A 26,363-nucleotide genomic window follows, 5' to 3' on the forward strand; every position below is an offset into this window, starting at 1 on the left:
ATCAATGGAGCATGTGTGCACGTCGCAAGAAATGACTCAGACAACTGCTGGCTCTCGCCCTGGTTTGCTCAGCACTGCACAAGGTTTATTTGCCTTACAAGCTCGTATATAAAAGTAGAAAAGTAGGAGTGTACAAAGCATAACATGTCTGGCATCCTGGATAGTGAAGTCTCTTGATTGGAGAACTTTCTGCCATCTCTTGCTCACATCATCACGGGGCGGTTCCACAGGGTTCCCCGGACCTCAATCCAGGTGCGGTCCAGGATGCCGGCGCCATCTTCAAATTTATTTCTTCTATACTACAGTATCTTTTAGGAAAAATAAGGAGGCTAGAAATGACAGGATTTGATTACGCAGCTTTTCTTCCCTAAACAGTCCCCCCCTAAATCCTGGAATTTCTCTTGGCTACTTTTAGTCTAGAGAGACTTACAGATCTGCCCATATGTGCATCGTTCTCCTCTTCACCAGTTGGATGACAACATATTCCCATTTAGTGGAATTTCACATATGGGATTCAAATCTCTACTCTACCTTTCCCGACTCCTGGGGGGCTGTTTGATATGTTTCAGGGGTGGTTGATCTCATAGGAATATCTTTATTATACAAATTTAGATAACTTGAGTAAGAGTCTACCTCCTGATACCCAAGGGTGACTGGAGGATACAACCCCTTTTAGGCAATTTAGTCAGAAAGGGGCAGCATCAGGCTGGAGGCAGCAGATCTTATCCCAGGCCTGCAGGTATACTGGAATGCTTAATTAGTAAAGGCAAATAGGTACTGGCAATCTTCATTTAGGGGCACAGAGAGTAAGACATTTGCCAAATCAATAATAGTGAAGAATGTGGCATTTCCGGAGATGGCTGCCAGTACACTCATTGGCAGCTTGGAGGTCACAGAACATCTTACATGTATCCGGCTGTTCTTTCGGGGTCTTTTTCTTGACCGGGAACAGGTTAAATTTTCACTGGGCTAGCAGGGGAGGAGTCCCACAACAGTTCTACAATTGGAGCTAACTCTGTCTTGGGGAAAGTGTGGATTCTCCCTTAACTATCTCTAGTCCACCGTTCTGTGCTATCTATAAAGTTCTGGCCAGACTCCAACATCTCAACAAAAGCCAGGTACACTTAAATGAAGTGTTGGTGTTTAGTCAAAAATGAAACAAAAGTCAAAGGTCCTATCATAGGGCTGGTGGTTTGTTCCTACTTGGCATCAAACTCTGTTTGTGGATTACGTGGCATAAACAGGGCATACTGTATTCTTGCATCACAAGCAGAATCCTTCAAGCCTTTTAGGCTGTCAGCTAAAACATTGGACCCAGCGTCGCCCCCAACCTTCTTACAAGGTTACTAGCCTGTCAGTTCTGAGCATAACAAAACGCAGATTCATCCCCCCTTGCTCTCTCTCGTTTACAAGGTTACCAGCCTGTCTACTAGATAACACAGACACAGCATTCCCAGCCAAAGCATCCCAGATTTGGACCCCTCAGAATTTCCCTTTTCAACGTACAGGAGATACAGTAAAAATCACTTCTAAGCCACAGGATTTTTATTTTTGTAATCATCAGAATCAAAGCAGTTTTAACTGGACCATAATCAAGCAAAAAACTTCCCACTCCAAGAATTATCTGAGCAGAAATCTGGAATTAGGTGAAATCACCTTTTGCCAGCTTTTATTCCAGACATCTATCAAGATTCTACAAGGGTGCTCAGCTGCTAAACTACAACAAAAACTAGTCATTTTCTATAACTATTATCCTCAACCAGCCTTTATGTCTGCCAACAGAGTAGAGTCATAGGCAATTAACAGTTCTAAGATGGCCACCACTGAAGGATGGTAGGGCTTGTCATCTTCTCTAACCACCAGGTATAGGGGTGGAGTCTAATAGGCCGCTGGTGTGGATTCTAGACGCCATCTTTCTCCCTCTCAAATTCTTTCCACATCAAAAACGTTGAAATGTCCCATAACGCCTGTAGGGGCACTATGAAGGATTCCTGTCACTCTGTCCTGGTCCGTCCATCAAAGCCAGAGGCTCATTTGTACATTCATCAGATCCTCTGACACATCCAAATCCTTCAACACTTCACTACTACTTTTCTTTTCACAACAATGCTACCAGTAAATGTATGGCGATCTTCCAGGCTCTTCCTCAGTTATATACAGCATATACGGTCCGGGCTCGAAACGCGTATTGTTCAGCCTATGAATAAAGATATTCGTTTATGAAAAGGAATTATTCTGAGTGATTAGCACCACAGACAGCCTGGAAGATCGCAATACATTTACTTCTCTGTTCTCCGACAAATTCTATTGCCAGAACAAACCCAGGACGGGTGCCGAGACCACTACAATACCTAAGCTACTTTACGAGTTGTACCACTTGTACAACCAGAAAAGGTGAGCAGATTACCAATCATATTTCTTTACTAAAACTGCTTTCACACATGTGGCTCTTGTATCGCTTTTCTTTCTTCTCTTTCTAATTCTATAATGCTACCAGCCCTTATGTTCCAATATGGCAAGTTTGCACTTTTCCATCATTCCTACTTAATTCTCAACAACCAACTGTCTACTTACATCAATCCAACCTTCTGTCTGTGCATCTTTCCTTTCCCTGCAGTGAATTATCGCTAGTACGCCAGTGGCTCCCTCCAGGAGGATGTTCTTTCTCGTCCGAGACCGCAGCATAATTTATCCCTAGAACCTTAACGGTGCAGCTGCTCACCTGCATAAGAGCTGACCTTCAAACTCACCAATCACCAGTTACAGAGACTTAGCTCACTGCGTGTCAGTTCCAGAGTCTTATCAGAAGGCCCCTCTTAATGATCTCAATCCTGTCCTAATTGCTTGTCAAAATCCCAGACACCCGGCCTATTTACCCATTATCCTGGCAGCCTGTGTCTAAATCCCAGACACTCATCCCGTGTCTCCTTTTCCCTGCGGTCCCGCTCCGTTCCTCTCAGTATCCTGTCTGACCTTCAAACAACCCTTTCTGTTCTGGCTCAGTGAGCACGTTCATACAACTGAGGCACTTCTTTCAATCTCACACAGAGCTGTATAACAATTCCCTTGGTGCAGGACACAAGGTGGCTATATATATATTTTACCCTACAATCCACAGCATCACCACCCCTCGTGTCACGGGCACGCAACAGGTGATCAGTCCCGGTCGGGAAGCGGTGATCCCGAAGCTGCAGGCAGTGCCGGAATGAGGGGTCGTCCTGGTCCTGCTTCACTGGGATCCCAGCAGTGCCTCCAACTGTTAGGGAAGCATTTATAATATCCTCTTTCAGTGTGCTTCAGTCGTGTGTTGCAAATTCGTAAAGCATGTGTGCATGTCGCAAGGAATGATTCAGACAATTGCTGATTCAAGTCTCGCTCATGCTACGACCCTGGGTAAATCAGCACTGTGCAAGGTTTATTTGTTTCACAAGTCTATATAGAAAAGTAGAAAAAAGTAGAAGAGGAGGAGTGTACAAAGCATAATCAGGCATCTTCTTGATTGGAGAGTTTCCCTGCTGTCTCACGCTTATGTCACCATAGGGAATCCCTGAAAATCCTCAGCCTCAAAGTTTTAGGTGCAGTTGAGGATGCCGTGGCCATCTTAAAATGTATTCTCTGTTACAGTACTTTTAAGGAAAATAAGACAAGTAGAAATGGCAGGATTTGATCGTTCAGCTAGGTTTTCCTTAACAGTATAGGGATGGTGAGTGGTACCTTTGATGCTCTACTCTCGTCTCCCACACCTGTGTCAACCAAAAACTTGACAGGGGTCCTGTCTATTGACAGTGTTACCAACCCACATAGAGATTGGGGCTTAAGGGAAACTACTTATCATGTGGATGGCCTTTATGGCGGCATTCACGCTTTAAATGGCCAGACCTTCCACAGTTCCAACAGCAAAGTATACGACCCCTTCCCATGGGACCCCTTTCCATGGGATAGTGAACAGGAGACTCTCGAGAGTGAGGGTTTCTTGGGGGGGAACGATACCTGTATGTTTGGTAAGTATCTCTTGGCCTTCTTTCGTCTCTTCCTCTGTCCTGGGCGGCCATCATAATTGGGAGTGTGTCTGCGTCTTGTTCATGACTTGAGTCCACAGACAGAAGCATGACAACTCCGTTTGCATCCAGTAGTATGTCTGTAGGATCCTCCATGTAGATCCCTCTCCTTATACCTGATATTATGTCACATAATGTGTGTAATGTGTCTGAGATCACAGTCACATCCAGACCATCTACATCATGGCGCTGGTTATCATGTCCCCCTGTGTCCTCATCACCTCCCCCCTCCTCAGGATCACACAAGTCACCTGTGTCTGGTTCCTGTAACACAGTCAGTGGATCAGTCATGTTACACAGTTCCTCAATGTGCCTCATCTTCATGGACAGCTCGTCCTTTTGTATCTCCAGTTTCTTGATAGTGGCAGACAGTGAGAGAGACTTTTCCTTCTCCTGCCTGGAAATCTCACTCAGCATCCTCTTCTCCAGGTCGTCCAACAGTCTCCTGATGTCTATAAACAGGGCAGTGACTCTCTCAGCTTCTCCAGATGCTTTTTCTTGAGCTTTTCTCCTGCTCTCCTCCAGACTCTGGACTCTTTCCTCAGTCTTCACTCTCTTTGTTGTTAGTTTCTTGAGAGCCTTTTTTAGTGCTGTCTTCTTCCTCTCGTAAGCCTCATCCAGCAATTCCACCCGATGTCTCTGATGTTCTCCAACCAATATGCAGGACACACAGATACATGTAGCATCAGCAGGGCAGTAATACGTGAAGCGCTCATTATGGACAGAACATTTCCTGTTCTCCAGGGAAGTGCCGGGATCAGATGAGACCTCCTTGCGTGGCTCGTTAAGTAGGAAATTCCTCACAATGTTACTTAAAGTAATGTTCCTCATCAGGAAAAAATAGCAGACTCATCTTGTCTACTCAGGTGCTGATCAATACAGACCCGGCAGAAGTTGTGTCCACATCTCAGCATTACAGGATCGGTAAAAGTCTCCAGACAGATGGAGCAGTCCAGCTCCTCTCGCAGATCAGCAGACGCCATGGCTGACAGAGGAAGAAACTCAAGTGTAGGATTCTGAATCTAGAAAGTTTGTCCACCCTTTATGCCCCGGAAGAGGTTGGTCCTCTGAGTAGATCTTCCTATCTTGGCCTGTTTTTTTTTTTTCTGTGTTCCTGTGTTCATAATACGACCAACAACAATGAGGGAGGAGGAGCAGATGAGTTCCAGGAGGAGGCTGGAAAGCTTGTGGACTTCACCGGGTGAAACGTCAGGCTGTCACTGGCTATATCTATAGCTGCTCTTCTAGTATCACTTGCAAGCTGGGAATCTAAGGGCTAGCAGCCATCTTTGTTTTGGTTTACGTTATTCGTTATTTTATAGCTATCTGTTTTTTATTTCTACTATCCACTCAAGGAATGGAAGGTCTAACGGAAGATGTAAAAACAGACACTAACAGACACCATTGCAAGTCAAATGAAATAATTGGGAAAAGAACGGATCCCTAATTCATCCGTTTTTAAAGGGGAATGGCGAAGCTGAAACCTGATCGCAGAAGGAAACTAACCCCTAACTATTTATGTGACACAAGACCGATAGTACAACGTGTACTCCACGTGTGGCATTACAACTGCATCATAATAAGTTTTGTGGTGGTTTTAGGTGCAGTTTCTTATTTAACAGGTAAACGACATAAACTAAAACGGGTGAATCCCATTTATTGAACAGGTTTTCACTTCAAAATCAGATTCACCCATTCAGTTAATGTCTTTCAGTATCTATATTTATTAAATGAGGCACAGTATATTGATAAAACAGGGGGCACAGTATATAGATAATACAGGGGGCACAGGATATAGATAATACAGAGGGCACAGTATATAGCTTATACAGGGGGGGTGTATAAAGATAATACAGGGGGCACAGTATATAGATAATACAGGGGTACAGTATATAGATAATACAGGGGGCACAGTATATACATAATACAGGGGTACAGTATATAGATAATACAGGGGGCACAGTATATACATAATACAGAGGGCATAGTATATAGCTAATACAGGGGGGCAGTATAAAGATAATACAGGGGGCACTGTATATAGATAATACAGAGAGCACAGTATATAGCTAATACAGGGGGGACAGTATAAAGATAATACAGGGGGGACAGTATAAAGATAATACAGGGGGCACAGTATATAGATAATACAGGGGACACACAGTATATAGATAATACAGAGAGCACAGTATATAGATAATACAGGGGGCACAGTATATAGATAATACAGGGGGCACACACAGTATATAGATAATACAGAGAGCACAGTATATAGATAATACAGGGGGGACAGTATAAAGATAATACAGGGGGGCAGTATAAAGAAAATACAGGGGGCACAGTATATAGCTAATACAGGAGGCACAGTATATAGCTAATACAGGGGGAGCAGTATAAAGATAATACAGGTGGCACAGTACACTCTACACTGTGAGCCCTACTACATCTCACAGACATGTGCCTGCCTCCCCCTTCCCCTGGATCACTTATCTCCTTGTAACTGTGATAGGGATGGATTCTATATCCCCTTATATATCCACTTATTGAGAGCCTGTTCTTCTTAATTCCCTTAGTTCAGTTTAAGAGAATTGTGAATAAAGAAGATGAATAATGATCTGTGTAGGTGACCAGAATGAACTTTGATCAGTTATTAAGACTCTTAATTATGGAACTAGCTGTACCTGGCTCTTGATGGAAAAATCAATAAGCTAAGTATTAAATATAGCTAAGAAGAAACTGACTGGCCGTACTAACGTCACTGAAACCCCAACATACCCCCCCCTCCCCCGGCAAGCGGACAAAAAACTCAGACTCGTAAATTGGGATAAAAAATGGGGGGTCGGCCACAGCTTTAATCTTTAAACAAATTAACTGTTGGTCCAAATGGGGAACCCGAGACCCTCCTCTTACCACCTCGCATGCCAGGCCCCGCCTCCGCGGGGGCATGTCCTCGTTGATTCGTCAGGTGATTGATCTCATTCCCGAGAGGGTCAAGGATTCCGCCATAGGCCAAGCTGTGACTTCCAATACATAACAATGAAAGAAAACAACATATTAACAAACACTTAAAAACCAGTAACATTAACAAAAAATTAAACCAAAGACAAAATGGGGGAGGGCGGGCGGGATCTTTCCTAGCGCGGAGCCGTCCAGAAAGAGGACGGGATGCTCCGCGCCAGGGAATAAATATCCCAGACCTGCACCCCCGTGTGGCCAGCGGAAGCGCTGGCCCCAGCAGAGCTGCCGGGAGGGAGGGATCGAAGGGGCGGGCCGTGCTCCAGCAATAGAGCACGGCCAGTCCTGCAACCCCCGGGCTTAAGCAGCCCGAGGGTTTAACAGACTGGCCGTACTAACGTCACTGAAACCCCAACATACCCCCCCCTCCCCCGGCAAGCGGACAAAAAACTCAGACTCGTAAATTGGGATAAAAAATGGGGGGTCGGCCACAGCTTTAATCTTTAAACAAATTAACTGTTGGTCCAAATGGGGAACCCGAGACCCTCCTCTTACCACCTCGCATGCCAGGCCCCGCCTCCGCGGGGGCATGTCCTCGTTGATTCGTCAGGTGATTGATCTCATTCCCGAGAGGGTCAAGGATTCCGCCATAGGCCACTAGGAGGACAGTGTACCCCTACACTGTGCTCCGACCCCCACAAACAAGGAACAAGGCCCTCTCGATAGCGTCCTGAAGCCCTGAAAGAAAAATATCAAGTCCAATGTCATTCAGGTGAACGCCATCATCCAACATGAGCCCTGCGTTGTCTCCTTCCAGCTGTCTGTGGCGGATAACTACGCCACAACGGGAACGAACAAATCTGGATACCCGCATATTCAGCATCCTACGCGCCCGCTCTATGGACTCGGGATTCCGTGCCCCATTCCAGATGACCCTGGGTATGACTTCGGACCAAACCACCACCAAGTCCGAGAAAAAGGCTGCGAAGCGCTCAATGTCGGATTTCATGACCGATATCAGCTCCGCCAAACGAGTCGAGCACATGTCATTTCCCCCAGCGTGGATGACAAGTACGGTCGGGCCAGGAGACTGCCTGCCAATTGCCACCACCTCCGGAAGGACTTGTAGCCACTTCAGACCCCTGATGCCTCTCCAGGACAGATCAGCCGACATGAATCCCAAATTCAAACCCCCAGGACGCACCTCCGCCCGACGAGCGGCCCAATAAATGTAAGAGTGGCCCACTAACCATACCTTAGGCCGAGGGCTACCTGAAAGAAAGAACAACAGTTAGTCCAGCAATAAATTAGGACGAACATAACGTTTAAAACAATTGGATTTCCACCTCCCAATGCGCCTGATGTCAGAAAGTCCAGCGGCATCCGCTGCCGTGGCTGCACCGATCCGGAAAGAATGGGTACCAAACTCCGACGGGGGAACCCCCGCCGCGGCCAAAGCCCGTTTATACAACGAAACAAACTGAAACCTCGTAAAAGACGATCCATCGATATGGCACAAAAAAGAAGGGGCATGCGGCCGAAGAGCTATGTAATCGCGCAGCAGCTGTACTGGGCAGAAGGGGCCTCCCAAACCTCCCACCGTCAACCAAACCCCTGTACCGTATATGTCCGTTTTTGATTTTTTTACATGGACTTTGACCGAATCGCCCACCAATAACACGTCCTCACCTCCGAGCCCCGCCGACGCGCTGCTGGATGCCGCAACCAACTCGCTTATACGCAGCGCGCAAAAGAAAGCCAGCGCGAAGCTACACTGAAGCAGAAGCGCCTCAAAAGGCGAAGCGCAAACGTCGACCGCCGCCATGCACAGGCGCTGCAATAACGAAAAAGACACTGGCCGCCGTGTGTCTCTGGCCGTCCGCTCCTTGCCCCAACCCCTTAATAATAACCAAATCTGAAAATCTTTTGTCACATCCTGAAACCCCCATAACTTCAAAACAAAGGCCACCCCCGACAGCCGCTTTTTCACAGCCGCTAACGACATGCCCTGCGCGCGCAATAGAGCAAGGTACCGTAGCGTGGTATCTTTTGCCGTCATTATTACGTCCCCACGATCCGACACCAGGAAGCTAAACCACTCGCCCCACGCCTTACCGTGACTGCTCCAAGTGCTTGCGGCCTATGAAGACTGCATCAACGGTGCTAGCTGCATGTCACCAGGTCCCACAGGAAGGGGGGGCAAGGGCACCCCTCCGGGTCCGCCAGGGGGTGGAAATCCCTGAAACGCTGGAGCTGAAAACGAGACAACACATCAGCCACAGAGTTAAGTTCACCCGCCACGTGCCTGGCCCTGAAAACTATGTTGAGCTGCAAGCAACGCAGGACCAGATGCCTCAGCAGCGCCAAGACCTGTAAAGAACTGGATGTAAGGTTATTCAGGGCATGAACCGTGCTCTCATTGTCTGACCAAAAACGTATCCTCTTATTCTGCATGGAGGGCCCCCACAGCTCAACGGCAACCACAATGGGGAATAATTCCAGCAACGTCAAGTTTTTATTCAGACCGTCCAACATCCAACCCGGCGGCCAGCGTTCTGCTGACCACTGTTTGCCGAATATGGCACCATAACCCACCGACCCTGCCGCGTCGGTGTACAACTGCAAGTCAGAGTTATCAATTTCAGGCTCCAGGAAAGCCGTAACCCCACTGTAATCTGTCAAGAAGGACCTCCACACCTTCAAATCCTCCTTCAGCACCGTTGTCAGACGAATATGATGATACGGCTTAGATGTGCCAGCCGTAGCAAGGGATAACCTCCTAGAAAACACCCTACCCATGGGGAATATTCGGCATGCAAAGGTCAGCTGACCCAAAAGCGACTGTAAGCGCTGTAAAGTCACTTTTTCCGACAACAAGCAAAGGTCAATATCGCCGATAAGGCGAGACAATTTTTCTGCTGGAAGGCTGAGGGTCATATTGGCTGAGTCAATGAAAATACCCAAGAACGACAAGCGCTGGACCGGGCCCTCGGTCTTCTCAGCAGACAAAGGAATCCCAAAATAATCAGCAAAATGGCGAAAAACATTTAACAACCTCTCACAGTCTCCTGACTCCCTTTTACCAACAAACAAAAAATCGTCCAGATAATGTATCACCCAGTCGGAACCAGACTCCAAACGGACGACCCATTCCAAAAAACTACTGAACATCTCGAAATATCTACACGAAATTGAACAACCCATCGGCAGGCACATATCGACAAAGAAAGAATCACCAAGCTTGCAACCCAACAGGTGAAAACAGGATGGATGCACCGGGAGCAAGCGGAAGGCCGACTCAATGTCCGATTTTGCCATAAGGGCACCCGGACCGGCCCTGTTCACCAGCAGTATCGCCTTGTCAAAAGACGTGTAGGAGACAGCCACTTGCTCCCGAGGGATGCCATCATTAACAGAGTCCCCCGGTGGGAAAGACAGATGATGAATCAACCTAAACTTGCCTGATTCTTTCTTTGGCACCAAACCCAACGGAGACACTCGTAAATTTTCGAAGGGTGGCTCAACAAACGGGCCCGCCATCCTGCCCAGCTCAACTTCCTTCAACAGCTTCTCAGCTACAATCTCAGAATTATCTCTTACTGACTTTAAGTTCTCGGATAAAACCAAACCAGGCTGCGGGGCAAACGGGATACAAAAACCTGAAGTAAAACCATCAAGCAGCATTTTTGCCTCCTGTCTCAGATGGTAGCTGCCTAGCCACCGGCGCATCTTTTGTACCTGCACCGGCGTCCTCCCCCCTGCCGCTAGCAGCAGATCTGGACGGGGGTTTCTGCCTCTTAAAGCAGCGGAGGGCCGAATGGGCTCCGCCACAGATGGAGCATTCATGCTTGAATCTGCAGGAGGCAAAAAAACGGCAGTGGCCTTCATTGAACAGCCAACAGGACCCAGGTCTCTTGGAGGCCGCCCCGGTAGCTGAACCCGAGGCGGCTCCCGAAAGAAAGGGAGCCTGAGGTTTCTGTGACATCATGAACTGTATCCAAACATCTGTCGCCTTAGAGGCCCAACCAACCTCAGGAGTTGCCGCTAAGCGGCGTCTGAACTCCTCATCATACCGCCACCAAGCCGAACCACCGTGTAACTTATGCGCGGTATAAATCGTGTCTAGATAAACAAACAAATCCTGAGCACAATCCGGCTTTTGCTGCACAATAACGCTTGCCAAAATCGCAAACGCCTGCAACCAGTTACCAAATGTCTTTGCCACTTTCGGCTTCTTCTCTTCCCCTTTTTCAAAGCGCTTTTCTTTATCCACCGTTAACTGGTCCGGTGGCAACAGCGCCCAAATATCAACAAATTCAAACCTCATTATCTTTTCCTTCAGGTCAGCTGCTAAACGCGTACCCAAAGGGGCAACACCCCAAAAATGTGTATCCCTGAATAACATCCCTGCTGAACCTGACACCTGCACAGGCGGCAAAGCTGAGGCCCCTGGAGTTACCACCGCGGTACCAGCCTCCATCTTTGCCAACACCGCCCTCAAGGCACCAACCACATCATCACCTTGCATAGCATTTTTTTTCCACGCATTTTCACAAGGTAACTCACCAACAGATGTCGCCGCTGGAAGCGTCACCGCTGGCGTTGCGGGGGCTTGAGGTGCACTGGGGGCTACCACTGGAGGAGCTGTCGGGGGCACCCTTGCTTCGTTAACGCCACATTGCGAAGAAGCCCGATGCCGTCTCCTCGACCGACTCTCACTGCGGCGGCCGTGTCCGCCACTGGATGATGATGAAGAGCGCCGGGAATACGTCCGGCCCCAGCTGGATCTACCAGAACCCCTACTGTCCCGACCGGGGGACCGTGACCGCCTACGTCCGCAATACGTGGAGCGGGAAGGGGATCGGGCAGAACGGGATCGGTGGCTACACCGCCCCACTGGACTAGATCTCGCAGACCGGGCGCTGGAGTGGTGCCTGTAGCGCGGGATATCCACGCAGCTACAGGCCACACTGAACCTGCTGTGACCCCGGTAACTGCGGTCCCGCGAATCGACGGCCACTGAATCAGCATGCCGCCGATTCCCGGGCTCATCACTATCAGAAGAATCCCTATCCCCGCCTGGCGGAGAAGGGGGGGGGATGTAGGAAGGGGGGGGGGTGCAGTGTGGATTGTGTGCTGTTGGGTGCAACTACAGGCTGCTGAGCAGCCATTGATACTTGTGTCGAAGGAGGTGTAGGGGGGAGAGGTGACACTGGGGCTGGCGCAGCGCTAGCGCCAGCACCCAGCCCGAACCACCTGGCCAGCCGGCCTGGCCGTTTTGGGGGGGGGCATCAATGGGCTGGCCTCCGCAACCTGCGCTGCATCCGCACGCGCAGCCAGGTTGTCCGCGGGAGGGAGTGAGGGAGCGATCATGCTCCCCCTTCTTCCCCCCGCGTGGCCGGAACTAACCCCGCCGCTACCCTCCCGCGCGCTGCAGAAGAGGTGCGGCGGGAAGCAGGAGCAGCGCGCGACGCGCGCCCTGCTGTCGGGGGAGCCGAGGCCGGGTTCCTGGACGGAGCCCGAGCCCGGCTCCTCGTCTTGATCGGAGACGGGCTAAGCCTGCACGGCGCTCTACCGCGCCGTGCAGGACGGGCAGAGGGGGAGACTGAAGACGGAGCAGCTGCCGGAGGGGGAGCGGGTCCGGAGCTGGCCAGCAGCGGAGCCAGCCAGCCGCAGCCCTCCCTCTGCAGCTTTTCCTCCAAAAGGGCCATAATGGCGGGGTCTGCCATACTTGCAGGTCCGGGATATCTTTCCTAGCGCGGACCCGTCCAGAAAGAGGACGGGATGCTCCGCGCCAGGGAATAAATATCCCAGACCTGCACCCCCGTGTGGCCAGCGGAAGCGCTGGCCCCAGCAGAGCTGCCGGGAGGGAGGGATCGAAGGGGCGGGCCGTGCTCCAGCAATAGAGCACGGCCAGTCCTGCAACCCCCGGGCTTAAGCAGCCCGAGGGTTTAACAGACTAATTGCTATGAAATTATCAAATGTGTTAAATTATCAACAAACCAACAAAAAAACACATTAACGCCATTTTCATTTGGGACGTTTTTAAAGTTTTCACTGTGCCCTCCAAAGGACACCTGTCCTTTGTTCTTTGGGTCAATGGAGATACCAAATTTATATAGGTTTTATTATGTTTTAGTAGATTTTTTAAAAATTAACATTTTGCCTTATTCTTAGACCAATATCTTTTTCATATGTTGGTGTACAGGGCTGTGTAGGGTGTCATTTTTGCAGGATGGTATGATATTTTCATTGCTACGATGTTGGACACTGTAGAACCTTTTGATCATTTTTTGATCATTTTTTATTAAAATTTCCAAAAAGATGCAATTCGTCTATTTTTTCCATTATACGGTTCACCGCCTGGAATAACAATTTTTATATTTTGAAAGATCAGGCATTTTGAGATGTGATGATTTTTAAAATGTTTATTTGTTTATTTTTATATCAGTTCTAAGGAAAGGAGGGGATTTGATATTTTAGGTTTTTATTACTTTTTTAGACCCCCTAGGGTACTTGAACCCTAAGGGCTGTGATGGATCCTGCCATATACTGCAATACATCTAAAATGCACAAACATACCTCCTTAATTCAATATACAACTTTACAAAATGACTACGTACATTGTGATTTGCAGGGAGCGGGTGAATCCACAATTAACCATGTACTGTCAGAGAAGACTTGCTCTTCCATTATGGGGAGGATAAGTGCTCCCCAATTACGTCATTGAGAGTGCCGCCCCCCCAAATGGCGGCGCACGGGTCACATCAATTTTAATGCCCCTGGTAGCTTTTGTGGCGGCATTTAAACAGTTAAGACCCACAATCGGTACCAGCTCTTAATTCAGGCATTACTAGGGGTGTGGCTTGGAACCAGGTACAGAACTTCAGAATTTCAAGTTTGGGTCCACTCCTCGCTAATTATGGGAAACAAGAACCCCTTGGGGTCATTTACTAAGGGCCCGATTCGCGTTTTCCTGACGTGTTACCCGAATATTTCCGATTTGCGCCGATTTTCCCTGTATTGCCCCGGGATTTTGGCGCACCGGCGCCGGCATGCACGCAACGGAAATCGGGGGGCGTGGCCGAGCGAAAACCCGATGGATTCGGAAAAAACGCCGCATTTAAAAAAAAAAGTGTTGCGGTACTTGCGCTTACCTTCACTTGGTCCGGCCTGGTGAAGATCAGAGCATTCCAGGGAACTTCAGCGCAGCAGCGCCACCTGGTGGACGTCGGAGGAACTATCTTAGTGAATCGCCGGAAGACCCGAATCCACCGCAGAGAATGCGCCGCTGGATCGCGAATGTGCCGGGTGCCCTTGTGTTCCACTGGAGTTCCAGAGTTCCGGGTACAGAACATAATTTTAAGTTCAGGTCCATTCATCACTAATTAGGGCAAAACAAGAACCCCTTGTGTTCCCCTGGAGTTTCAGCAGTGGGACCACTACCAATCCCCTTAAAGGTCGTGATCATGTGACGTTTTGGGCTTTCTATATCAGGTCTTCTGACGCAAATTTTCACCGATATACCCAATATTTGGAGCAGTATTCAAACAAATTATAGGGCATGCCGCTTCTTTTTCTGCACATTTGCCCCAAAAATTCTCTAAGCATAAAGGTATGAGAGAGAATTTATGGATATTATAGAAATTTAGGTTTGCCTATGATAGAGTGGAGGTCACTTTGGTCTCTACTAAAATTGGATGACCCAATCCAAAAGGTCTAAGACTTACCTTACTCGATTAATGGGGAGTAGGTGACTTTGGACTAATGCAAAGAAACCAAATAGAAAAAGCTTTGAAATGTACAATCATTTTTGTTATTAGAGATTTATTCGAAGAAAGGGAAAAATTATGCACTTCAGCAGAAGAAACAATAATATCAAGCAAGGGTACAAAAACCAAAATGTTCCTACATGAAGCGAGCATGAAAAAGCAGAAACCTGTGGACCAAACATTAAAATAACAAAAAGTAGAAAAAAAAAACGGACAAAAACCCAAGATAATCACCTTTGCCATAAGTTTTAGGCATTTATATCCCCTTTACCCCCATATATGGCAGTAGCGATAAATTTGAAAAACACAAGTATTTGAAAACCTTTTTTAAAATTATTTTCAAAACATTTTTGTCAGGGTTCGGGGTCAGTAGACCCCCTGGACCACTGCGGGAGATGGTACAAGCCGACACCTGGGACCAGAGTCTAAGTGGCACCTGGTCGTCACCAGAGCCCGCCGCAAAGCAGGATGGTCTTACTTCAGCAGGGTGCCACCAGGTCGTTCCACATGTGTGACCAGCACGCGGTGGCAGCCGAGGTCGCGTTACAGAATCGTAATCCAGGCTCAACGTTAGGAACAGGCACCGAGTCAGGGCAGGCGGCAGAGATGCAGAAGTCAGAGGTCAGGTCCGAGGTCACAACAGGAGGTCAACACAGAGGCAGGGAACAGGAACAAGGACAGACACACAAACTCACAGGGAAGCTTTCTCTAGGGATGATGAGCGCAAAGATCCGGCAGGGAATCCTGGGAACAGCCGGTCTTTTAAAGAAAACCAGGGGGTGCCAGCGCCAATCAGCGGTGCGCTGGCCCTTTAAATCCTGGAGTCCTGGCGCACGTGCACCCTAGGGAGTGGGGATGCGCGTGGCCTAGGCTGGTCGGGAGCAGGCTCGTGGGAAGGTAAGTGAGGGCAGCGCCACAACGGAGAGGGGTACCAGCGATCCGTAACATGGATCGTGGGGGCACCCGTGACAATTTTTACTAGTCATCATAAAGTATTATAAATAGTACAAATATGTACTCATAGAATACAGGGGTATATTACACAGCATATTTCATGACTATTTTATAATTTTTTGTTATGATCATCTTCCCCAAAAAATTTCCCAAAAAAACAACCCTTTGATCACTTTTTAATTAAAATTTTATTATTGGGAAAAAAAGCAGTGATTTGAACATTTGGAGTTTTTTCTCCCGTTAGGCCTTCTGTATTGCAGCATATTGTGAATATATTGCTCATCTGTAAAAGTCTGTCGGAGATAGATGAGGTTGAATTACAGGCCTGGGAGCGCCAGCTCTCCTCCTCTGTGCATTGCGCTAATAAACCTCATCAGTAATAAACCTCATCTCCCTAAAGAGTGACTGATGTTTGAGTGTAGGAAGTTGTTTTGGTTACTATTGTGATTAGGGGTTATTAGGAAAAGCTTCCCTCAACTTGAAAAGACATTCTCACCCTAAACAGACTAAACAGAGGCTTCCCTTAGTAACACTCAGTCGGAGTGTTACTAGGGAGGATATTTAGTCCTATTTTTTTCATTAAAATAAAATAACATTGTTTTAAAAATAGCATATTCGTAAAAAAAAAAGCCTCAAATGACCCAATACCCAACCATTACTCAAAAGTAACTGAAATAACAATTATCCTTTAACTTTCTGGGGCAAATTTACTTACCCGGTCTCAGGAGTTCACAGAAAGTGCATTGTCCGATGATTCACTAAGATCCTGCACCCGATATCCTGCATGTGTCGCTTCCCCGCTCAGGTCCACCGGAGTTCACCTTCTTCTTCCTGGTGCATGTAAGTGCATTGTCTGTGTATAATGCGCTTTGCGGAGTCACTAAGATTGTGCACCTGATATCCTGCATGTGTCGCTTCCCCGCTCAGGTCCCCGGAGTTCACCTTCTTCTTCCTGGTGCATGTAAGTGCATTGTCTGTGTATAATGCGCTGTGCGGGGAGTCACTAAGATTGTGCACCCGATATCCTGCATGTGTCGCTTCCCTGCTCAGGTCCCGGAGTTCACCTTCTTCTTCCTGGTGCATGTAAGTGCATTGTCTGTGTATAATGCGCTGTGCGGGGAGTCACTAAGATTGTGCACCCGATATCCTGCATGTGTCGCTTCCCCGCTCAGGTCCCCGGAGTTCACCTTCTTCTTCCTGGTGCATGTAAGTGCATTGTCTGTGTATAACGCGGCCCCGGGGCCAGAGCTACTGCGCATGCGCAGAAGGCCGCAGATGCCGGGGGACTCGGACGAGGGCGCGCAGATTAAATGGTAGGCAGAGTAACGTGGCTACTGGGGCGTGGAGTAGCCGCGACTAGTAGCCTCATGTCCGGCTACTCCACGCCCCAGTAGCCACATAAAAAAATTTACAAATGCCTGCAATAAAAGTTTTCTAAAAGATTAGCCCAAAAAGGGCTCTCCTCACGTCCCATTCATCCACCTACCACCCCTTCTACCTTTATAGGTAGAATCGGGGTGGTAGGTGCCCTTTAAGGTTTATGTTTATTGGGTAAAAAAAAATTCCTGATCCCAAATTTGTCAGTAAGAAGAAATTTCAGGATCAACTTACTTTTAAGCAACCATCAATTAGACATATTACAGCATGAAGGGGCTCGGTGAAGGTGGTGGTGAAGGTGTGTAAGTGTCTGATGGGGTCACACAGCTCATAGAAGGACAACTTCCCCGCCTCATAATCCAGACAGATCCGGACTCTATCACTGGAGATCTTCTGAGGTAAACAGGTCTCTTTCCTGTCATGTATTACTGAATACTCATTATTATACATCCGCAAACTCCAGGACCTGTTATTATTATATCCAATAAGTGCATGACCTCCCCTCCTGTCTATACTGGGATAACACATCCCGACCATCCACCTCCCTGATCTCCTGATCTCCACATCCCAGTAATGTCGTCCTGAGGTAAATCTCCGGCTGCTCATCACCTGATAACAATGGAATCTCTCTGCTGTTTCTGGACGATTCTGCTTCTCTTGTGTCCAGGTTGCAGTTTTCAGGTCATCTGATATATGGAGATTATTATGAGCCGTGTTTACATCCAGTAATATGTCTCCAGGACCCTCCACATAGATCCCGCTCCTTATACCTGATATTATGTCACATAATGTGTGTAATGTGTCTGAGATCACAGTCACATCCAGACCATCTACATCATGGCGCTGGTTATCATGTCCCCCTGTGTCCTCATCACCTCCCCCCTCCTCAGGATCACACAAGTCACCTGTGTCTGGTTCCTGTAACACAGTCAGTGGATCAGTCATGTTACACAGCTCCTCAATGTGCCTCATCTTCCTGGACAGCTCGTCCTTCTGTATCTCCAGCTTCTGGATCAGAGCAGACAGTGAGAGGGACTTTTCCTTCTCCTGCCTGGAGATGTCACTCAGGACCCTCTTCTCCAGGTCGTCCAGTCGTCTCCTGATGTCTATAAACAGGGCAGTGACTCTCTCAGCTTCTCCAGATGCTTTTTCTTGAGCTTTTCTCCTGCTCTCCTCCAGATTCTGGACTCTTTCCTCAGTCTCCTCTCTCTTTGTGGTCAATTTCTGGAGAACATTTCTCAGTTTCTTCTTCTTCTTCTCAGAGACCTCATCCAGTATCTCCACCTGGTGTCCCTGATGATCTCCATCCAGTCTGCAGGAAACACAGATACAAGTTGCGTCCTTAATACAGTAATATTCCAGAATCTTCTTATGGACAGAACATTTCCGGTTCTCCAGGGAAGTGCTGGGGTCAGATAAGACGTGTTCTGGTGACTTGCTGTGGACTTTCAGGTGTTTATCACACAGAGAAGCCTCACAATGTAGACAGGACTTCACAGCAGGTACAGGAGAGTCCACACAGTAAGTGCAGCAGATCCCGGTTTCTCTCGGTGTTGGTTGAGATGTCAGTAAATTCTCCATTAATTTAAGCAGAACTAAGTTCCTCATCAGTGCCGGCCTCTCCTGAAACTCTTCTCTACATTCAGGACAGGAATAACCCCCAGACCCGTCCTGTGTATCCAGCACACGATCAATACAGACCCGGCAGAAGTTGTGTCCACATCTCAGCATTACAGGATCTGTATAAGTGGTCAGACAGATGGAGCAGTCCAGCTCCTCTCTCAGGTCGGCAGACGCCATGGCTGACGGAGGAGGAAGAGAGAAACGAAACTACAATTCTCTTTTTAAAATTCTGACATCATCGCTGAATGCAGAGTGTTTTTTAACTCTTTATGAGGATTTAACACTCAGAAATGTTCTCACATAAGGAGATATTCACACATTACAGTGAGATGAAGATACAAACCCACCTTTGGATAGATTAATATTTTGTATTTAATCCATATTTATTGTAAAACGGAACTTCTTGTATTTCACCCATCTACTAGCTGACCGAACCCTGACATCTACATTTCCGCTTGTGGTATCAACTCGTACCTCATTATTAATTGGTCTTCCAGTTACTAAACTCTCTCCTCTATCTATTCTTAATTTAGGAGCCAGACTTGCACTGGTTACCCATCACCTTCTCAATTCAATTTACACTTATAAACTTCATCAACAAAGCCCGGTGTCACGGGTGGTCCCGTGGCACTACAACTTACCCATCCTCGCTCCTGCTTCCGGGTTCTTGGCTGCACGTTCGTGCCCTCGTGTCCTAGGGTGCGCGTGCACCGGCTTAACAAGTTGTAAAGGGCGAGTGCACTGTTAATTGGCGCTGGCCTTACCCAGAATTCTATTTAATCCAGCCTCTCCCCACACACCCGACCGAATCTTTGTGCTTTATGCCTTTGAGAAAGCTATCTGTGACCTGCATATTGACCTTCAGTTGTGACTCCGGTCCTGTTCCTGACTTCGCTCCTCCGCTGCCAGCCCTGACCCCCTGCTCCCTCTCTGAGCCCGAACCTTTGCCGCCTATCTTGATCTCCTGCCTGTCCCCGACCACGAAATAGCCTGCCGACTCTGTACCTCGACTTGTCTGGTGAAAACCGGGTGCCACTTAGATTCCGGTCCCAGGTGCCGGCTTGTGTCATCATCAGTGGTGGTCCAAGGGGTTTACTAACCCCGAACCCTGACATTGCTGCATCATCCTATCTCTTCTCCCTCGCCTCAATCTATCGCCCTTCCCATTCTCTTCGATCTGCTAGTAGATTATTCCTCCACTTGTCTCTTCAGGACTCCAGAGCTGCACCAATTTTTAAGAATTGCCTTCTCTGCATTTTCAGACTCATACACAACTTCCGGAGTTTAAAATGGAACATAAAAATCCATCTCTTCAGGCAGACCGATCACATTCCCTAACCGAATGTAATTTTTACTCTCATTTGACTAACCACCACTGTGTGCTCCTCCCTCAGCTCTTGTCTGGAGGCGGGAATAAGCACCAGCAAGAGGCGTGAATAATGGTAAGCCAAGAGATCGCCGAGTGACTTGGATGACGTTCACAGGAGTGCCCAAGCCTCATTTAAATATATAAATATTGAAATAAATATTTGTATGAAGCCATTTCCCATGGATTTAACGAAGAAGTTAAGTTCCTGTTTCAGGATCATGTAAGTATGTATGTAAGTGTGCTTACATTAAAAACTAAGTGAGGCAAGTGGTAAATTGTGTTTACCTACTTTTCATCATACCTTTTAAAGAATGGTTTTGGCCATTGTATACAGTTCCTCATATAAAGCCCCCTTTACGCTCTATGGATTCATTAGATGCTCCTCCAGTAGCGGTGACAGGTAATGAAGGAGCAGAGCACATGATTGACCTGATACTACGTCTATTTGGGGAAACAGGACTTCCATTCTGGCCATTCACGGTCATCCCAGTTTTGAGACCCACAGTGTACATCACATTCTTGTGGAGAGGATAGAACACCAAATTTTGGAAAAACCCCCATAAAGGCTGTATGGGACAACCAATCTCAGAATTTTGTTCTCACTCAAATCAGTAGGAGAGCACAGAATAATTTTTTCCCGTGTAAATAGTTATCGCCATTTAAACATATCCATAGACTTTTAGATTTTAGTATTTGCATGTGCCAGCAGAGGGAGCTCTTCCGAAAACTGCTGTGGAAAGGTCGGCCTGTTCTGTACTATATGAGCATTTATGAGACCTGGGTATATGAGTGTTATGTCTATGATGACTTCTACAGATCCTCCTCTGAAAAGACAGATATGTAGGTATAGGTTGAAAGAATGCACCTACTATGATAAGTGGAGCAGTGAGGGGATATATATGTAGTGAGGGGAGCAGTGAGGTGATATATGTAGTGAGGGGGCAGTGAGGTGATATATATAGTGAGGGGAGCAGTGAGGTGATATATGTAGTGAGGGGAGCAGTGAGGTGATATATGTAGTGAGGGGAGGAGTGAGGTGATATATGTAGTGAGGGGGACAGTGAGGTGATATATGTAGTGAGGGGAGCAGTGAGGTGATATATGTAGTGAGGGGAGCTGTGAGGTGATCTATGTAGTGAGGGGAGCAGTGAGGTGTTATATGTAGTGAGGGGAGCAGTGAGGTGATATATGTAGTGAGGGGGCAGTGAGGTGTTATATATGTAGTGAGGGGAGCAGTGAGGTGATATATGTAGTGAGGGGAGCAGTGAGGTGATATATGTAGTGAGGGGAGGAGTGAGGTGTTATATGTAGTGAGGGGAGCAGTGAGGTGATATATGTAGTGAGGGGGCAGTGAGGTGTTATATATGTAGTGAGGGGGCAGTGAGGTGTTATATGTAGTGAGGGAGCAGTGAGGTGATATATGTAGTGAGGGGAGCAGTGAGGTGATATATGTAGTGAGGGGGCAGTGAGGTGATATACGTAGTGAGGGGAGCAGTGAGGTGATATATGTAGTGAGGGGAGCAGTGAGGTGATATATGTAGTGAGGGGAGCAGTGAGGTGATATATGTAGTGAGGGGGCAGTGAGGTGTTATATGTAGTGAGGGGGCAGTGAGGTGTTATATATGTAGTGAGTGGAGCAGTGAGGTGATATATGTAGTGAGTGGAGCAGTGAGGTGTTATATATGTAGTGAGTGGAGCAGTGAGGTGTTATATATGTAGTGAGTGGAGCAATGAGGTGATATATGTAGTGAGGGGGCAGTGAGGTGTTATATATGTAGTGAGGGGAGGAGTGAGGTGATATATGTAGTGAGGGGAGCAGTGAGGTGATATATGAAGTGAGGGGAGCAGTGAGGTGATATATGTAGTGAGGGGAGGAGTGAGGTGATATATGTAGTGAGGGGGCAGTGAGGTGTTATATGTAGTGAGGGGGCAGTGAGGTGATATATGTAGTGAGGGGGCAGTGAGGTGATATATGTAGTGAGGGGGCAGTGAGGTGATATATGTAGTGAGGGGAGCAGTGAGGTGATATACGTAGTGAGGGGAGCAGTGAGGTGATATACGTAGTGAGGGGAGCAGTGAGGTGATATACGTAGTGAGGGGAGCAGTGAGGTGATATATGTAGTGAGGGGAGCAGTGAGGTGATATATGTAGTGAGGGGAGCAGTGAGGTGATATATGTAGTGAGGGGAGCAGTGAGGTGTTATATATGTAGTGAGGGGGCAGTGAGGTGATATATGTAGTGAGGGGAGCAGTGAGGTGTTATATGTAGTGAGGGGAGCAGTGAGGTGATATATGTAGTGAGGGGAGCAGTGAGGTGTTATATGTAGTGAGGGGGCAGTGAGGTGATATATGTAGTGAGGGAGCAGTGAGGTGATATATGTAGTGAGGGGAGCAGTGAGGTGATATATGTAGTGAGGGGAGCAGTGAGGTGATTTATGTAGTGAGGAAGCAGTGAGGGGATATATGTAGTGAGGGGGCAGTGAGGTGATATATGTAGTAGGACATACAACATATACAGCCGATTCAAACATACAAACAATATCATATATAACATATACACACACATACAGTATATACACACCACACATATATACAGCATATGCACATTAAATACTCCAGATATTGGGAACCCCTGACACTGTGGGCCCCTTAGCAGCTGCTATCCCTACATACCTCCTTCTTTTGACTGAAATCTCTGTGTCTCTTTAAATCTCTACCTTAGAAGACAGGAAGTCTCCCAGTCCTTACCAGAATGCTGTCCCTCACACAGCAAATTTAGCAGTTAGCACTGTATGGGAAACTGCAGATCTTCTTACCATTTTGCACAACCCATGATGGGCAGAGTCAGGTACTGCTGGGCAGGTCCATATACAAGTAGGTGGGGCTAACATAGACCAAAAATCCCATAATGCGTTACTTACAAATGAATAATCAATGTATTTATACAGATTTATTGCTTATGCAAAAATATAGAAATTTAAGAAGAAAAATATAACAACATTGTTTTTCATCGTAGATCGGGGTACAATTTATGTGACAAGTCTCAAAACAGATTTCATTTTCGTATTGTCATATAACCGTCACACACATATAACGCAGCATGAAGGGGCTCGGTGAAGGTGCTGGTGAAGGTGTGTAAGTGTCTGATGGGGTCACACAGCTCATAGAAGGACAACTCCCCCGCCTCATAATCCAGACTGATCCGGACTCTATCACTGGAGATATTGTCAGGAAACCTTTTCACTTCGCTGTCATGTCTCACTGAATACTGGTCATGATATTTACACAAACTCCAGGACTTTTTATTATTTCCTATGTATGAGCGACGTCCCCTCCTGTCTATACTGGGGTAACACATCCCCACACTCCACTCCCCAAATCCACTTATCTCCACTTCCCAGGAATGTTCTCCTGTGGTAAATCCCTGGCTACTTATCACCTGATTAAACTGGAATCTCTCTGCTCTTTCTGGACGATTCTGGTTCTTTCTTGTCCAGGTTGCAGTTTTCAGGTCATCTGATATATGGAGATTATTGGCAGCCGTGTTTACATCCAGTAATATGTCTATAGGATCCACGACAAAGATCCCGCTCCTTATACCTGATATTATGTCACATAATGTGTGTAATGTGTCTGAGATCACAGTCACATCCAGATCATCTACATCATGGCGCTGGTTATCATGTCCCCCTGTGTCCTCATCACCTCCCCCCTCCTCAGGATCACACAAGTCACCTGTGTCTGGTTCCTGTAACACAGTCAGTGGATCAGTCATGTTACACAGCTCCTCAATGTGCCTCATCTTCCTGGACAGCTCGTCCTTCTTTATTTCAAGTGTCTCAATCACAGAAGAAAGAACAAGTAACTCTTCATCTTCCTGCCTGGAGATGTCACTCAGGACCCTCTTCTCCAGATCGTCCAGTCGTCTCCTAAGGTCTTTAAACTGGCTGTTGACTCTCTTGGCTTCTCTAGATGCCTTTTTTTGGACTTTATTCCAGCGCTCCTCCAGACTATGGACTCTTTTCTCAGCCTCCTCTCTCTTTGTTGTAAGTTTTTGGAGAACTTTTTTTAGTGCGGTCTTTTTTTTCTCAGAAGCCTCATCCAGCAATTCCACCCCATGTCCCTGATGTTCTCCAACCAAACTGCAGGACACACAGATACATGTAGCATCATCAGAGCAATAATACTTAAAGAGCTCATTATGGACAGAACATTTCCGGTTGTCCAGGGAAGTGCTGGGGTCAGATAAGACGTGTTCTGGTGACTTGCTGTGGACTTTCAGGTGTTTATCACACAGAGAAGCCTCACACATCAGACAGGACTTCACAGCAGATACAGGAGAGTCCACACAGTAAGTGCAGAAGATCCCGGTGACAACCTCCTTGTGAGGCTTCGTTTGTAGGAAATTCCTCACAATGTTACTCAAAGTAAAGTTCCTCATCAGTGCCGGCCGCTCCACAAACTTTTCTCTACATTCAGGACAGGAATAAATTAGAGACTCATCTTGTCTACTCAGATGCTGATCAATACAGACCCGGCAGAAGTTGTGTCCACATCTCAGCATTACAGGATCTGTAAAAGTCTCCAGACAGATGGAGCAGTCCAGCTCCTCTCGCAGATCAGCAGACGCCATGGCTGACAGAGGAAGAAACTGAAGTGTAGGATTCTGAATCTAGAAGGTGTGTCCACCCATTATGCCCCGGAAGAGGTTGTTCCTTTGAGTAGATCTTCCTATCCTGGACTGTTTCTGTTTTGTTTTCTGCATTCCTTTGTCCAGTCATTAGCATATTCCACCCAACAACAATGAGGGAGGAGGAGCAGACAAGTTCCAGGAAGAAGCTACAGACAGAAGAAGCTTATCCTTTCGGCAGTCAAACATCTTTATGTCTCTTGTTACATGGTTCTCTGGAGGCAGTCAGCCCCATTCCCTTCACCTGAGGATACGATCCATATCTGTAATATCATCTGACTGTTAGCAGAGGATGTCCACCAGTATAACAGCCAGTCACATCACACCAGCAGATTAGAAGACGGAAGCTTATGGACTCTGGTTGCTATCCTAGGATCATTTGCTAGATGGGAATCTAAGGGTGAAGACACACATGGCGTTTTTAGGCCGTTTTTAGTTAGTGCGTTTTCAGATTGTTAAAAACGCATGCGTTAAAAAACGTATGCGTTTTTTGAAAACGCATGCGTTTTTGACCAGTTTGAATTAAGATAATTGCTCAAACCTGTCAAAAACGCATGCGTTTTTAACGATCTGAAAACGCACTAACTAAAAACGGCCCAAAAACGGCATGTGTGTCTTCACCCTAAGGGTCCAGTCCCATTTGCGTTTCGGCTTCCATTTTTTAAAAAACTGATTGTGATTTAATCATGTCTGGACGGGTACATCAGTAGCAAAGTATCAGTTTTTAAACAAATCCATACCTCCCAACATTTGTTAAAGGGAAAGAGGGACAAAATGGCGGCACGCGTAGCCGGCACTCCCTGGCCACGCCCCAAATTTTAGCTATATTATAATAATAAAAATGATCTCAATTAAAAAAAAAAATAATATATTATCCTCATTGGGATTAGAACCCAGAACCTGCAGTGTCCATGTACAATAATAACACAGCGCCTCAACCCACTGAGCTATAACCTCTGCAATTATCTAGGTGTACAATTTTGGTAACTAAGAACTATGACTACTGTTACACTGTGACACAGATTTAATGCCTTGGTATATAGAGAGGGATCTTCTCAGAAATTATTGTAATTATTGAGACTATTATTATTATTATGGAGATTATTATTATTATTATGGAGATGATTATTATTATTTTTACTATTATTAATAATCATCTCCATAATAATAAAAATAATAACATTTATAATAATAATAATAATAGTCTCAATAATTACAATAATAATCTCTGAGAAGATCCCTCTCTATATATTAGTGCAGTAAGTCTGTATCACAGTGTAAATGGCAGATAACATGTCTTAGTTACCAGAAATCCTCAGCTCTGTATCACTGGGCTTATAGCTCAGTTAGTTAAGCTCCTGTCTGCAGTACACAGGGTCCCAGGTTCGATTCTCAGCCTGGCCAAAACTTTATTTAATTTAATTATACAAAGAGCTTGTGTCTGGGGAAGCCCTGGAGACCATATATGGACAGATGCTGATCTGACCTGATGACGTGGTCCCTGCTCTCTCTGCTAAGCCGACATTTCTCTGAAAAGGATTCCCTGCCCGATGTCTGCTCTGGGGA

General features: G+C 46.8%; 2 protein-coding genes across 2 annotated transcripts; both read right to left on the reverse strand.

The window, feature by feature from the left end:
- Positions 1-17,139: 17,139 nt before the first annotated feature.
- On the reverse strand, positions 17,140-19,139 carry LOC140126098 (E3 ubiquitin/ISG15 ligase TRIM25-like). The gene has a single exon (XM_072145205.1). It carries the CDS (start codon positions 18,914-18,916, stop codon positions 17,342-17,344), a length of 1,575 nt encoding a protein of 524 aa, XP_072001306.1. The 5' UTR covers positions 18,917-19,139; the 3' UTR covers positions 17,140-17,341.
- Positions 19,140-23,043: 3,904 nt separating this feature from the next.
- Positions 23,044-24,841, reverse strand: LOC140126099 (E3 ubiquitin/ISG15 ligase TRIM25-like). The gene has a single exon (XM_072145206.1). It carries the CDS (start codon positions 24,738-24,740, stop codon positions 23,163-23,165), a length of 1,578 nt encoding a protein of 525 aa, XP_072001307.1. The 5' UTR covers positions 24,741-24,841; the 3' UTR covers positions 23,044-23,162.
- Positions 24,842-26,363: the final 1,522 nt, after the last annotated feature.

Source organism: Engystomops pustulosus, chromosome 4 (assembly GCF_040894005.1).
Source record: "Engystomops pustulosus chromosome 4, aEngPut4.maternal, whole genome shotgun sequence".
Lineage (NCBI taxonomy): Eukaryota > Metazoa > Chordata > Amphibia > Anura > Leptodactylidae > Engystomops > Engystomops pustulosus.